Raw genomic sequence first — 16,863 nt, forward strand, 5'->3', positions numbered from 1 at the left:
GTTCCGAAATTGCTCTGTAGCCCCCACCCCTGCTCCATTTGAAGTAGTCAATCAGGAACAGCTTAGATTGTGTCGTCCGACCCCAACCTACAGAGACTGGACACAGCGGCAGGGACTGACTATGTTAGAGACGAAAATCCTTCCCTTCTTTGTTCTGTGTGCTCTCGCCCTTGCTCCCTCCATGAGGCCCACCCTTCTTTTTTTTTTTTTTTTTTTTTGAAATGGAGTCTCACTCTGTCGCCCAGGCTGGAGTGGAGTGCAGTGGCACTATCTCAGCTCACTGCAAGCTCTGCCTCCCGGGTTCATGCCATTCTCCTGCCTCAGACTCCCGAGTAGCTGGGACTACAGGCAACCCCCCACCACGCCCAGCTAATTTTTTGTATTTTTAGTAGAGACAGGGTTTCACCGTGTTAGCCAGGATGGTCTCGATCTCCTGACCTTGTAATCCTCCCGCCTCGGCGTCCCAAAGTGCTGGGATTACAGGCGTGAGCCACCGCGCCCGGCCGATTCTCTTTATTGTATTTTTATTCTCTATTTTATCATATTTTATCATATCTGCTCTAATTGCTATTATTTCTTTCCTTCTGCTAGCTTTAGGCTTACCTTCCTCTTCTTTTACTAGTTCCTCGTGTGTAAAGTTAGGTTTTTGATTTGAGATCTACGTAGGGAAGACTCTCTTTAACTGCATTTTTCCTCTGCTGTCACACCAAAACAATGATCATTGACACAGAAGAATTATGTGACCAAATATGTGGGGAGTTTTTCCTCATGCATTAACCAGCAGACACCAGCTGAGTGCCTTCTACTTCAGTTCTGACACTATCTACCAGGTTGGAGGCTCAGTCACTAAGATTGTCCCCCATACCCTCAAACACTAGTTGCAAGTTTCTGAACAAATGGCTTCAAGTTGGGGTTCCCACATCTCCTTCTTATAATTGGGTTCATTTAATTTTCTGGAGTAGCTCACAGAACTCAGGGAAACACGTGCATTTACGAGTTTAGTATGAAGAATATTGCGAAGGATACAGATAAAAAGATGCACACAATTAAGTATGGGGGAAGGGGTGCAGAGTGTCCATGCTCTCCCTGGGCATGCCACCCTCCAGGAACCTCCGAATGTTCAGCTATTTGGAAGCCCTTCAAACTCAGTCCTTTTTGGTTTTTATTGAAGCTTCATGATGTCAGCATTCCTTCCCCCAAAATATAGGTCATGACTCTTTCTGTTGGAAGGCCTGAAGACCCACAATAAGAAACCTGAGGGAAGGCTAGAGTCCTGCCAGGCGGCAGGTGAAAAGAAGGTAGGAAAAGGTCAGCAGCCTCCCGCTGTGGCATAACACACCCAACATTATAACAGAAGACTGTAACAAGGCCTATGGAAGTTATAAGCCAGCAGCCTTGGGTGAAAATTAACATATATATCATAACACCAAAAGATCATTCTTCTTTTTAATGTATGTATTTACAGCTATAAAATTTCCTTTGAGTACAACTTATGCTGCATTCCCTAAGTGTTGGTGTATCATGTTTTAATTTTCATTCATCTCCTCCAAGTATTTCTAATTTCCCATGTGAGTTATTTTTTAACCCATTGGTTAAGAGTGTGTTAATTTCCACAAATTTATACATTTTCCAGTTTTCCTTGTATAATAATGCAACAATTACGATAATTTCTAGCTTTATTCTACTGTAGCTAGAAAAGATACTTGTACAATTTCAGTCTTTTAAGATTTATTGAGATTTTATGGTGGCCATTCAATCACAAATAGGTTGCACGCCAGATAACATTTCATGTGCACTTGAGAAGAATGTGCATTTTACTGCTGTTGGGTGAAATGTTATGTGTATATATATATATATATGTATGCTTGTTAGGTCTAGTTGTTGTATAGGGTGGTTCAAGTCCTCTACCTCCTTACTGATGTTCTTTCTAGAAGTGTTAAGCATCATTGAACGTATTGTATTGAAGTCTTCAACTACTATTGTAGAACTGTTTATTTCTCACTTTATTCCCTCAATGTTTGCTTCATATATTTTGGGGCTCAGAGTTTTGGTGCATATATGTTTATAATTGTTTTATCTTTTTGATGAATTTGTGTCTTCTCTCTTTTATCAATATATAATGTCCTTTAATTGATATATAATGGTCTTTTCATTTTTTAACAGTTTGACTTAAATTATATTTTGTCTGATATTAAAATAACAACTTCATTTCTCTTTTGGTTACTATTGGCATGAAATACCTTTTTTCATCACTTCACTTTGAATGTGTTTGTATCTTTGAATCTAAAGTGAGTCTCATGCAGACAACATATAGTTATCATTTAAAAAAAATTTCATTCTGCCAATTGCTGCCTTAGAGAACCTAATCCATTTGAATTTAATGTAATTCTGACAAGAACTAACTTTTCACATTCCACCATTTTTCTATATGCATCATACCTTTATGGTTCTCATTTCTTCCATTACTGCCTTCTTTTGTATTTAGTTGACTTTTTTTTGTAGTAAATCATTTTGTTTTCTTCTTATTCCCTTTTGTGAATATATTTTTAGATGTTTTGTTAGTGACTACCATGGTGATTAACATCCTAAATTTATAACATCTGTCTTAAATTGATACCAACTTGACTTCAATAACATTTAAAATCTCTGCTTCTAAGTACTCCATATTTCTCATACTTTGTTGTTGGCCCATATTACATGTTTATATATTATGTGTATAATACAATAAACATATAGTTATTTTTAACACTTAGATCTTTTAAATCATGTAGGTAATTAAAAAATGAAATTATAAACACAAAATACAACAATACTAGCTTTTATATTTTCTCAGGTACTTACCATTACTGAAGATCTTTATTTCTTCATATGACTTCAGTTTAATGTCTAGTGTTCTTTCATTTCAACCTGAAGGAGTCCCTTTAGCATATCTCAGAGGACAGGACATACTGGCAATAAACTTCCTCAGCTTTTGTTTATCTGGGAAAGTCTTTTTTTTTTTTTTTGAGATGGAGTCTCGCTGTGTTGCCCAGGCTGGAGTGCAGTGGTACGATCTCGGCTCACTGCAAGCTCCGCCTCCCAGGTTCACGCCATTCTTCTGCCACAGCCTCCCAAGTAGCTGGGACTACAGGCGCCCGCCACCATGCCCAGCTAATTTTTTCTATTTTTTAGTAGAGACAGGGTTTCACCATGTTAGCCAGGATGGTCTTGATCTCCTTACCTCATGATTCACCCACCTTGGCCCCCCAAAGTACTGGGATTACAGGCGTGAGCCACCGCACCCAGCCTATCTCGGAAAGTCTTAATTTCTCTCTCATTTTTGAAGAACAGTTTTACCAGACATGGTATTCTTGGCTAACAGATTTGGGGGTTTTGTTTCTTCTTCTTTTTCTTTCAGTACTTTAAATATGTCATCCAAATGTCTTCTGGCCTTATGGTTTCTGTTGATGAGAAATCAGCTATTAATCTTTTTGAAGGTCCATTGTATATGACAAGTTGCTTCTCCCTTGCTACTTTCAAGACTCTCTTTGTGTTTTTCTTTCGGCAGTTTGACCGGTTTTTCTTGGTGTGGGAGTTTTTTGAGATTCTTGGACTTTTTGATTCATGCCTACCATCAAATTTGGGAGTTTTGTTTAGTATTTATTTACATATTCTTTCTTCTACTTTCTCTCTATCTCTGGGACTCTCAAAATGCATATTTTGGCCCACTTGATGGTGTCCCACATGTCCCTTAAGCTCTTTTTACTTTTCTTCATTATTTTTTTCTATCTACTTCTCAGACTCAATTTAAATTGTTCTATTTTCAGATGAACTGATTCTCTTGCTTGTTGAAATCTGCTGTTAAAGCCCTCTAATAACGTTTTCATTTTAGTAATTGTATTTTCAGATGCAGTTTCTGTTTGGCTCTATTTTTTGTAATTTGTGTATCTTTATTGATATACTAATATGGCTAATACAGTATTTTTCTTATTTCCTTTCATTCTTTGTCCATTACTTTTTAAAGCATATTTGAGACAGTTATTTTAATGTCTTTGTCAAATAGGTACAACATCTGTACTTCCTCAGTGACCGTTCTTTTAATTTCTTTTGCTTATTTTTGTTTTGTGACTATCCTGAATGATTTTTACCGAGACTGTGTTCCTTATTGTTGATGATCACTGGAGTCTCTGTTCCTTACTTTGTGTTAAGCTAGTGTTTTTGAATGCCAAGCACTAAAAACAGAAATAAAAGACAAAACACAAAATCTGCAACAACCAACACAACCAACAACAATCCATCTCCCTGAGTATTTGCAGATTGTTTCTGAGCCTGGGCACACCTTCAACACTTAGCCAGATTTGCACTAATCCTAGAGATCAGCCCAAGGTGAAAGCTTAGGTTCTTTTCAAGGCATGCATTTTGCCCTGGGCATGCATGGGGCTTTCTAAATTTCCCTACATTCATTTTTTTTAAACACCCTAATTTCCCAAAGAAACTGTCTTCAGCTTTTGCTACCAGGCTTTATGCTCTCTATTTCATGTTTCAACTATAATGTTGTGACCCATGCATTTGAGGGTTGTTATTTCAGCTTACAGTGTTTTTGAACAACGGCCACTGCTTTACCAACCTGAATTCAAAATTAAGCGAAACAGAGTTGAATGCTTTGCATCAGTCCTTCAAGGAATTTCTTAGACAGATTAAAACAGACAAACACAACCATTTGCGAAGAAGGTCATCTCTGCTTCCTATGGAACCAGGAACCAAGGGCCCAAGCTACGAATGTAGACTGCCTACCACTGCCACAAGACAAAAAAAAAAAAAACATTGCTGCATCCAGCAGGAGGTAGGGAGAAGGCAAGTAAAAATATCACAAACTTTACTGTTGTTTCAAAGTTGCCTTTTTCTTGACTCAACATTTGCTTAGTTGCTGTAAAATTTTGAATTTTTTCAGAGTCCTGACAAAGTTGATTCTGACAGTTTCTATTTATTTTTTGATATTTCTCTAAAAGAATGAATTCATGAAGCTGCCTACTCTACCATTTTGTTAATATTGCTCTTTGTTTTTGTTTGTTTAAGTAAATGTACTCAATAATAACATATACATAAAATAAGTTCTTGTTAAGATATTAACATTTTAAAAATATAAATTCTAAGAGTTTTAAATATAAATTACTCTGCAAAGGAAAATAGCTGATAAATAGCAGAAAGGAATACATATTTCACTATGTTATGTAACCAGAAGATTGGTGAGGTTAAAGAAAAAACATTTAAAAATGTATTACCTAACATTCAACAAAGAAAAAGTGCAAACAAAATGCATAGTTGAAAAAAATCAGGCTATATTATGGTTGTATGTGTGATTAAAAGCCAAAGCCACATCTAGGGCCAAACACATGTTCCTAAAATTCCTATATACTGTCTCAATGAATTAAAAAACTCAATATAATCATCTCCTAATTGTGCTTTTCTGAGGGAACATTGTTGATTGTCTACCTGACAAACATTGACTTTTTCCTCCTCTCTGCCATAATCTTGATTTTATTTAGTTAACATGAGATCTTGAGCTTCACCAGCCTTGAGCTTCTCCAACTCTGGAGAGTAAATAATGCTTACCATTGTAACCCAGTGATGGTAAATTCGTATCTGTTGAGTGTGATTGCTTTGGGCATACATATCACTGCCATACTGATCAAACAAATGACTGAGGGTACAAATATTTCATTTTACCCTTAATAGCAAATTTTATTATAGTCAACCCTTAAACAATATGGGTTTGAACTGTGCACTGTTCCACTTATATATGGATCCTCCACCTCTACGATTCCTGAGACAGCAAATCCAACTCCCCCTCTTTCTCCTTCTCAGACTACTCAATATGAAAACAACAATGAAGACATTTATGATGGTTCACTTCCACTTGATTAATAGTAAATATATTTCTCTTCCTTATGATTTTCTTAATATTTTCTTTCCTCTAGTTTATTGTTAAGAATACAGTATATCACGCATATAAAATGTGTTAATTGACATTATTACTAATACAAAAATGTGTTAATTGACTATTTTTGTTATTGGTAAGGGATTCTGGTCACCAATGGGCTCTTAATGGCTAAGTTTTGGGGGAGTCAAAAGTTATATATGGATTTTTCACTGTGAAGGGATCAGTGTTCCCAACCTCTGCATTGTTCAAGGGTCAACTGTATATTATTTGTAATAGGCACATTACAAATTAATGTAATACTTTACTTAAGTACAAACCACTATGGTCTATACATTTTGAAAAAATGGGAAGTTTTTATTTGAAACTATTTAGGTAATTTAGGTGGAATATGTTTGGCCCTTAGATATTAATGGTTATTCTTCATTTTCTACATCCCTTTGGTCTTTCTTTTTTCTTCTTTTATTTAAGTATACATTTTGCATTTAACGTGATGCTAGATGGCTCAACAAGTAGAATACATTCATTCTAGTCAGTTGAGCTATTTTTTCAAAAAAAAAAACAAATCGCAAATTTCTGGGTTTTTTTTAATGGAGCAAATGCAATTCAACATTCCAAAGTAAATTAAGTCCTCAATTTGTATTGGCGCTATTAGGTTCTTTTCTTGACTGGACTGAATTTAGTAGATTCTCTCAAATACAAAAAGGATTTTAGATTACTTATTAAAGATATATCTAAGCATAGGTGGTAAATCAGCATGCATATACCATACAGCAATATAGTATTAACAACCCATAAGCACTGATCTCAGACATCCCAAGTGCCTAATTAACTATTAGTATTAACTAATAGTTAATACTAATAGTTAACACTAATAGTTAATACTATTAACAACCCATAGGCACTGATCTCAGACATCCCAAGTGCCTATGGGTTGTTAATAGTATTATTAACACTATCAGTGTTAATAATACTAATAGTTAATACTAACAGTTAACACTAATAGTTAACACTATTAACAACCCATAGGCACTGATCTCAGACATCCCATGCATACCACTTATGCATAAGTGGTAAATCAGCATACATATACCATACAGCATATAGTATTAACAACCCAGAGGCACAGATCTCAGACATCCCAAACAGGCTGATAATGCAAATGATTCTTTCAGAAACCATTGTATTTACCTTTTGAAGAAAATACCTAGGTAGTGGAACTGAACACAAAGAATTATTAACTAGCTGAAAGTACAGCCAGGGTTTGAGACAGAAAGTGTACATTCAGAATTCATTTTCTTAACCACAAAATTATGCTGCCAGAGAAAATCAGCAATGTTAAACAAGTAAAAGAATATTACATGATAAAAATGCATTTTCAGTAGGCTGTTTACAGTAATTCCAATTCCAAGGTAAGATTTTTGCCTTTTTAAGTTGGAGGGTTGTGAACCTACCACATGGTCACTATGTGTGGTGAGACTTCAGAATATGAAAAAGTGTTTAAGCTTATGCTTTCATTTGCCACTATTAAAGAAAGAACAGCACAGTAATTCCATAATAGTACTAGTTTACACTTAAATTTTTTTGTGAATTGGTCATAGGAAACTTGAGAATTCTGTTATTTTCAGGGCTGAGGTTGAATTCATTTGGGCTTTAATATCAACTACCGGTCTTTCTGCAGAGTCCCTTTCAGGGTGGAAGTACTGGGTTTCAGCGTAGCTTTTCACACTCTACACTATGGCCCTGGGGATGGGTTGACTGCCAACAAAAGGTTGCTAAGCTAATTTTTTGGGGCATGCTCAGAGTTATTGGCCCTTCAGGATTAAAGACGCCCCCATCCCTCGCTTGTAAATGTTGACTGACTTCATAAAAGACTCCAAAAAGTTGAAACCTGTCTTCCTTCTGCACTGAAGATGTTTGCATTCTGTTTGTTAAAATGGATTAAATAGATTTAAATTTTAAACACCATGTCCTAGAATTGTAACAAGCTAATTATTCCATTTAAAACGCATAACAAACTAAGCTTCCTGTTAAGTGGCATTTTTGATCCACCAATTATCTGGACAAATATAATGATGGTCAGTTTTCTCATATGTCCTGCTTTCAATTTACTTCATGATTCAATTAAACAGTTGTCAGTACATGACAAGAAAAATAAGCTCCCTAGTCCATCATGGCCAAGACATATCATTAACATTGATATCTAATACACAAGTTATTGTACATTGAGATATCTTAATAGTTGGATAACATTCTTCTTTTAAAATAATATGTGTGGATTGGAGATGTTGCAATCTAGGCTCAAAAGGTATCTTCTGATCCCTTCCATTATTCAGAAAGTAATTAAAATCAACTAAATAGATTACAAAGACAAGACGAGCAAAAAATTGTAATCTTCTGGTGAACATATTATGAATTGGAGCCAATTACTAGTATGTATTTCTATTACCCTTGGCCTTTGTAATCTGGAAGCTATAAACTTCAATATGTTCAATTCAACATATAAGTCATTATATTAGAAAATTCCATTTCAAAACCTATAGAAGTTAAAATGATTTAAATATAGACATAAAATAGTAAGTATGAAGGTGTTCAATATATTAATCCTGTAATTTAAAATATTATTTGGGCAATATTCTTAATCTCTTAAATATTGATTAAATGGATTTTACAGGAACAAGGTAATAAAATCATTTTGAGCAGCGATTTCATAGTTGTGAATGAAAATATGATGCATTATAAAGTGCAAGTGACTCCAGCATCTTCAGAATGTGAACAAGCTCTTGTCCCCCACTGCCGAATTTTACATTCTTCAATGGATGATTCTCTCCCAAAACAAAACACTTCATTCAGCCATATTGGACCAGTACCTGCAATAACGAGGTGCAACTGCATTAGTAAGTTTAGAGTTTAGTGTTTCTGTTGGTGTGGGGCAAAGCCATTAATTCCTTCACTAATTAAATAAAAAAGTGTTGATTATTTTCTGTATGCAAGTTCTGTGCTCTCTAGTAGGAATCAAAAATTAATCTCCTGCTTCAGAACACTTTATACTCTGTTAACATGTAAACTACTAAAAGGCAAAGTAATAAGAGCTATAACAAAGTTACCTACACAGTTCTATAAAAGCAGAAATTAAGAATTTTTTAAGGATTTGACAAATTAGTTTTATTATTAATCTAAAAATAAAGAAGCAAGTTTCAGCCTTAATAATCATGGGTATATGTAATAACCTGATGATCCAAGCGTATCTGTATGTCAAAGGGTCTTGGGGTATATTTGCACGTAAAATAAACTGGAAAAAGGAAAACTTAATATCAGCATCTTCCTCCTTTTCTTATCTTCCCATGTATTTCAATTTATGTGTGCCTGGTTTATCAAATACATTATCTACTTTTAATTAAAGTAGAACTAATCTAATCAGCAAAGGGCCTACAAACCATCCTGTAAGGAAACCATGGATTAAGAATGTTACTAATTGCAAGCACAAACAAACAGCAAGAAAATGACAAAGCAAAGATTTTCCTGAGCTGATCAATTGTAGGACTGGTAATAGTAAGTTGGAGAGCCCAAGTATTTTTTCAGGTGCTTATAACAGTATTGAGGCTTTTTGACTTGAGATTTTAAGGCAGAAGAAGGAAAAGAATAAAGGAATATGATCTCAAAATCAGAAACCTTGCCATGGACACTTTTTAGTTCCCAAATTATCTTACTAGGCATGGCATGTTCCCTTTTGTGTTTGTGATTGTATGTGTGAGCATGTTTGTATGTGTATATGTGTTTGTATATCTGTTTCCTTTTAAGTATATAAAGCCTATAAAAACTTTTTGAAAGCCTCAAAGGGCTAATTAAAAACACAGGCAAATAAAAACAATTGCACAAATAGTAAGGCTATTCCCATATTAACACAGGAGGAAGCCGAAGTACTGAAACATTTATAAATTGTATCTATTATATTTATTGTCATTTATAAATTGTATAAACAAACAGAAATTAAACTTTCGGTGAAAGCCGTGGCTCTGTCATAATTTGGAGAGTGCGAGAATGGCTCCATGAATTCTGAACTCGGGCTACTGTGATGCTTTCACATTATATTTTGTAGGTCTACTCAGTGAATTTAGATTTCAGCAGTGCAGAATTTGTACAATCCAGGAAAAGGAAATTGAGAGTGGGAATTCTCCCAATGTCTGCAGCACCAGCAAGGCCATCCCAACATGAACAGCAAAGGAAAGAAATTATTTAGTTGATTAATGTGCTGACATGTAAGCACATGTTTTTAGAAACTGCAGTAAGGGAATTCACGAATGTTAGAATACCAAGGTTGTGGTCCTGATAATGAAAATTTAAGTCCACTCTTTTAAGAATTTATTATGTGGCAGGGAACACTTATACATTTGATGTATTATTCCATGGAATCCCCAAATAACTTTCAAAAATTGAATGCCATTATTGTGTCATTTTACTGTTGAGGAAACTGAAAATCAGCGAGGATAAGGAACTGTGCGTGCTCAAAGTCACATAGGATTCTCACCCTGTATCTACCCTGAGCCACTGCCTTTAATCAATGACTTACTGCAGCCTCCTTCATTATTAGACTTACTTATTTAGCAAATCTGCTTTGGGTGCCTACACGAGTGAACAAGACCAAACTCCATACTCTTGTGGACTGACTTCCTGGGAGGGCTTATGTTCTAGGTAGAGGAAGCAACTAAGATCACATATGCAATCATGCCAGAGCAAATACTGGCATCTAGAGCCTCTGATTCTTATTCTGGTTATTTTTCCTCTGAGGACACATGGATGTGACAAATGTATTGTGGAATTTGGTATCTCTGTCTTTTGCTATGTGGAAAAGTTTCAGACACAGTGAAAAATTTTTAAGTGCTTGTGTATAAGGTAATATCGTAGGTCTTTTCACATACATTTCTAAATCTACTTTTTATAATAACCTTGTTAAATAATGGTAATTATCTCCATTTCATAGATACATAAACTGAGACTGGGAGAGGGTGTATGACTTTCTCAAAATTACAAAGAATAGATCCAGGCAACAGTACATGATGACACTTAAAGCTTAGTGATATTCATTGGTTACATAGATGTCTACATAGAATTATAGAAGTAATTTCCAAAGATTTGTTTTATTTTTATATTAATATATTCAAGACTATTGATCCCAGGGGAAAAATTTATTTAATACATATTTTCCATCTCATTCCAAATTGTTTTCTGCATTAAAAAATTAATGCAGATAGTAAAAAATTCTAAAATGTTATCCTTGTGTAAACCAATGAGATAAAAAACAAATTTGTTTTTATTTCTTTAGATAATAACTGTTATTCAAGGATTTTTGTTGTTGGGGCTGTGACTGTTATTATTTTTTTGTGTCTCTGAACTATTCTTTCTATTCGGTGGAAAGCTATACAAAAATTACGTGTGTTTCTTAGATAAGTTTTTAATCTCTAATCCTCTTCCTCTCTTTCTCTCTCTCTCATCTTTCTACCTATATACCTAGCCATATATATATATATATCTATGATTTCCTTTATAATGTGAGGGTTGTAGGGATTGATATTGATTATATATTTTTTTTAATTTTTTTTTTTTTTTTTTTTGAGACAGAGACTCCCTCTATCACCCAGGCTGGAGTGCAATGGCATGATCTCGGCTCACTGCACTTCCGCTTCCCGGGTTCAAATGATTCTCCTGCCTCAGCCTCCTGAGTAGCTGCGATTACAGGTGTGCACCACCAAGCCCAGCTAATTTTTGTATTTTTAGTAGAGACGGGGTTTCACCATGTTGGCCAGAATGGTCTTGATCTCTTCACCTTGTTATCCGCCCACCTCAGCCTCCCAAAGTGCTGGGATTACAGGGGTGAGACACTGCACCTGACCTCCTCTTAACCTCTTTATAAAAAATGAAAGATACTGATATTTCTTTGGGGGATTTGGGTATCTTTAATCTTACCAGCATTTCCATGAAAAATAAAAGGTAATCAGTTTCATACATCATCCAGATATATTATAAAATGATGAGATTTGAGATCAGCTGCTGGATAAATGGGAGAGCAAATATCATTAATAGTTAAAAGTGTCCGAATGTGTATTTTCATTATATTTAGTAATGACTGAGTGACATAAATTTGTATCACTTTTAAGCCTAGTTGGGAAGTGTTTTGTGAACAGTGTCTCCATTGAGAAAAACATTGTAAATTAAAGTTGAAAACACCTTGGGAATCAAAGTAGAGAAGAATGGGTCAATATAGCCTATAGTTTGGATTCTAGTTTTGTGCTTATAGAGAAACCACTCATTTTTCCTCAATTTTATGATATGCAGAATAAAGGAGTAAGGCTAACATAGCTTTAAGACTTTGTCTACCTTTAATATTTCGTGATTCTAAGATTCTGAAGAAGCAAGCTCTTTAGAAATGAAGATCTTAAGTATAAAGGACTTGGAAGGATGTTCCATCTGGTGGAGAAAGCATAGTATGAGAGCCAGGTTAAGGCATGAATCTTGACCCTTCTTCCCACCGCCACCCACCCCGAACCACCATAATGACTACGTACATTTGTACAGCTTTGGTGACCTCTGCTAGCCCTACTTATTTTCTCTATGAAAAAAAATGCTATTTTTCTATGATTATCCAGCTCTATGGACTGGTCCTATATTACTTTCCATAATATTTAACATTCAAACGTTTACATTTTAAATGTAACATGCAAGGAGCAGTATGTAACATGCAAGGAGCAGTATGTAAAAATTTGAGTTGTGACCCTTTTATATATTTATTTATCTTTGAGATTATATTTACTCCCATTCATTAAAGGATAGTTCAGAGGTATAGAGGTGCATTTTTTGATTGTCTTCTGTTTACCCTTATGTTTTTTCTTGAAAATTTCACATAGAAAATTGATTATGGTATGTAAAAGTGGTAATAAAAAAGCAAAGAAAAGACAGCTAAGAATAACTTTTAAATGGCATTTATGTTTATATATTACTTTTGTTTCTGTTTCAGGTTTGGAGTTTCAGCACTATAAACTCAGGAGAAGATGCAATAGTTACTCCAGATCTTACTTCCCTCATCAGCATTCATACAGGCTCAGATATACCTGGAACAAATTCTTGGAGGTACCACTGTTGTCTGATGAAGCTCATCCAAGTTTGCTGCAGGGAGACCACAGGCACAAGAGCTGGGAAAGCCTGGGTACGGGGCAAAAAGTGACTCACTCTCCTTTCCCTGCCCTGTGCATTGATAAACAGTAGATGCCCCTCAGTGCTTCCTTAATTAAACTTGTTTTGTCTAGTCAGAAAAAAAGGTGCATCCAAATGAGAGAACCTATTTAAAGGAGCATGCTTGAGACTTTATTCCTCTAAGTCATTTTACCTGCAGCTGCAAAACTAATTGTTCTTAAAACTAACAAGGATTCTATCTGCTAAGCCAGGTTTGCTATTTAAAACCAGAAAAAAAATACGTGGAGACTGTCCAAAAATTATATTCTTTCTATAATGGTGGATTATAAAAAGAGGGTTCATTTAAATTGTTTTCTGGCTGGGCGCGGTGGCTCATGCCTGTAATCCCAGCACTTTGGGAGGCTGAGGTGGGTGGATCTCGTGAGGTCAGGAGTTCGAGACCAGCCTGACCACCATGGAGAAACCCCGTCTCTACTAAATATACAAAAAATTAGTTGGGTGTGGTGGTGCATGCCTGTAATCCCGGCTATTTGGGAGGCTGAGGTAGGAGAATCGCTTGAACCTGGGAGGCAGAGGTTGCGGTGAGCCGAGATTGTGCCATTGCACTCCAGCCTAGGCAACAAGAGCGAAACTCTATCTCGAAAAAAAAAATTGTTTTCTTTTTGTTTCAATTTTGGTAATGATGTACAATATGATATGAACCTGATTCTTCTCACTTTCCTAAGAGAACGATAAATAATTAAAACATTAATCCATGTTTCTCTTTTACTTCTTTACGCATCCACTCATTTTTCTAAGTTTCTTTTCTTGTCTCTACTCTGCATTTAAAATTGCTTTTTCTTTTCCTCTTGAGTGAAACTGTGAATTTAAGGTGGAGGAATGAAAAAATCAGGAATGTTTTAAACAGCTTTCCATAAACACCTTGTTTGCCATGTCTAATCCCCAATCAGTGAATAATGTAAGCCTGTCTCTTAAAATACAATATCCAGTAAAGTAGATCATAAAACTTACTTTTCAAATCATTTTCTTCAGAACAAATAATGTTGGTTCTATTTTTCTCTCTCAGCTCATTTTGCTTTATAATTTTAAAATTCTCATAATTATTCTTTAGTTGTTTGGTACTGAACTCTAGGCAGACAGTGGAAACAAGAGCTAAGTCAAACCAGGTGCAGTGGCTCACACCTGTCATTCCAGTACTTTGGGAGGCTGAGGCAGGAGGATTGCTTGAGGCTAGGAGTTTTAGATGAACCTGAGCAACACAGCAAGGCCCTGTCTCTATAAGAAATTAAGATTAAAAAAAAAATTAGCCAGGTATGTGGTGCAGGCCTGTGGTCCCAAGAAACTCTGCAGGCTAAGGTGGGAGGATCGCTTGAGAGCAGGAGTTTGAGGCTGCATTAAGCTGTGATTGTACAATTGTATTCCAGCCTAGGTGACAGAGTAAGACCCTGTTTATAAAACAAAAAATCTAAGTCATATTTGTGGGATAGCTACTTTGAATTATCCTTGGAATATCACTGATGTCAATGTGCAATGTAATAGTGATCTGACTCTTTCAAAGAGAATAGCAAATAAATGTGTGATTACAGTTTGTATTGCTGCTAGCAGTGATCTCCGTCAGTATTGAGCAACACAACATTGTGAGTCAGATTTTGTAGTGGGTGCTTTCCATATGCTAGTTAACTTAAGCTTCAAAACAAATCTGCCAGGTCAGTATTATTCTCATTTTATTGGAAAGGAAATTGAAATTCTGAAACACAATAACCACAGCTAAAGCTTAAACTTGCAATTTTTTAAGTTAGAAAACTCCTAATCTTTCCAGTTTGCTTCACTAGATGCTGAAAAATGTAAAAGGAAACCAAAATCTTGATCCATTTTATTGTTCGATGATAATAAAACTCTGGGACAATGTATAGAATCACCAACTACCATAAGCAAACAGCCTCCTGAAAATTTAGACAAATTACGTCAAGAAAACTTGACTTATCTCCACAGAGCCAAGTAAATAACTCCACATGAGACTAAACTCTGTCATTTTATTCCTTATTTAAGTTTAAAAAAAAACATTTTCTTCTTAGTATCTCAGTATACTTATTGTCTTCCTTTCTTACCAGTTCTTTAGACCAGAAATCCCTATCTTATAGAGATACAAGCAGGCATGAATAAAAGCTTCGAGGAAAATACTATTTTACTCGTGAGACTAAGCTTAAAGTTAATACGATTTTAGGACAATAGTCTTCAACTATGTGTTTCTCACCTGTGTTTGTAACTCCAGTGGAACAATATCTTTGAAGTACATGGCAAAGCTTCAGGCTCAGAGAAGAAATAAAGCTAGAGATGATGTCTTGTTCATTTTCATACTACAGGCTGTATTTTGCCAGCACTTACTAGTTTTCCTTGAATTAAAGTACATATACTACTACTGTTGCTCTCCATTTGATTTTCTATTTGTAATAGATGAAAAAGCCTCACCTCAACCACTGTACTACTGGGCTAGTTTCTTAAAGCAGGGGTCCCGAGCCCACAGACCATGGACCAATAATGTCCATGGCCTGTTAGAAACAAGGCTGCACAGCAGGAGGTGAGCAGCAGGCGAGTGAGCAAAGCTTCATCTGTATTTACTGCCGCTCCCTATCGCTCACATTACCGCCTGAGTGCCACCTCCTGTCAGATCAGTGGCAGCATTAGATTCTCATAGGAACAAAGACTGTATTGTGAATTACACATGTGAGGGATCTAGGTTGCATGCTCCTTATGAGAATCTAATGTCTGATGATCTGAGGTGGGTCTGCAGCCGTGATGCTAGAGCTGGGGATTGGCTGCAAATAAAGATTAACATTAGCAGAGAGATGAGATGGCACAGAGGCAATAATAAATCAATGGCTTACAGACTCATATCAAAACCCTGTCAGTGAGTGGCAAGTGACAAGCTGCATCTGAGGGCAGGCTTTATAGTGGAAAGTGAGTTGATGTACTTCAGTTGTACAGCTGCTTTTGGTGCCTTTAAATTTAAATTTGAGACAACTTCAAATTTCTATACATTCTGGATTAAAGTTTCAAAGCAGAATATCCTGAAATTGCCACAAAAGCACTGAAAAGCCTGCTTCCATTTCCAACATCCTATCTTAGTGAAGCAGGGTTTTCTGCAGTGACAGCAACCAAAGTGAGATTATGGAGTAGACTGGACATAAGTGACACACTTCAGGTGTCACTGTCTCCCCTCAGCCCCAGATGGGACTGTCTAGTTGCAGGAAAGCAAGCTCAGAGCTCCCACTGATTCCACATAGTGAGTGGTATAATCTACATCATAATAAGTTGTATAATCATTTCATTATATATTACAGTATAATAATAATACAAATAATGTGCACAATAAATGTCATGTGCTTGAATCATCCCCAAAGCTTCTCCTATCCCTGGTCCGCGGAAAAGTTGTCTTCCACAAAACTGGTCCCTGGTGCCAAAAAGGTTGGGAACCACTGTCTTAAAGAAACAATGCTAAATGCAGGCTTGTCAGATCTCTGCACAATGTAAGCATCAAAATAATTCATACAGACTACTGGTATTTTCAGATACTTTTCTTTTTTTTTTTTATGCTGAGCTTGTCTGCATTGATTATATTATCTAAATAACTGGCAAATTTTATACTTCATTTTGTCAACAAAAGCACATCTTGAGAATCCAAAACATCTTTTATTTCTAAAGCTGAAGAATCTTCAGTCATTTACCAGGTGACTAAGAGCATGCATAAGAATCGTTAT

The 16,863-nt window shown here is 35.8% G+C and overlaps 1 protein-coding gene across 3 annotated transcripts in view; it reads right to left on the reverse strand.

The window, feature by feature from the left end:
* Positions 1-5,713: 5,713 nt before the first annotated feature.
* Positions 5,714-16,863, reverse strand: part of MSR1 (macrophage scavenger receptor 1) — an 86,500-nt gene continuing 75,350 nt past the window's right edge. For all 3 annotated transcript variants that reach the window (XM_054499460.2, XM_054499458.2, XM_054499459.2), the window contains one exon: positions 5,714-8,787. In XM_054499460.2, coding sequence (XP_054355435.1) covers positions 8,654-8,787 — 134 coding nt within the window. In that variant the 3' untranslated portion in view covers positions 5,714-8,653. The remainder of the gene's footprint in view (positions 8,788-16,863) is intronic.

Source organism: Pongo pygmaeus, chromosome 7 (assembly GCF_028885625.2).
Source record: "Pongo pygmaeus isolate AG05252 chromosome 7, NHGRI_mPonPyg2-v2.0_pri, whole genome shotgun sequence".
NCBI classification, from domain to species: domain Eukaryota; kingdom Metazoa; phylum Chordata; class Mammalia; order Primates; family Hominidae; genus Pongo; species Pongo pygmaeus.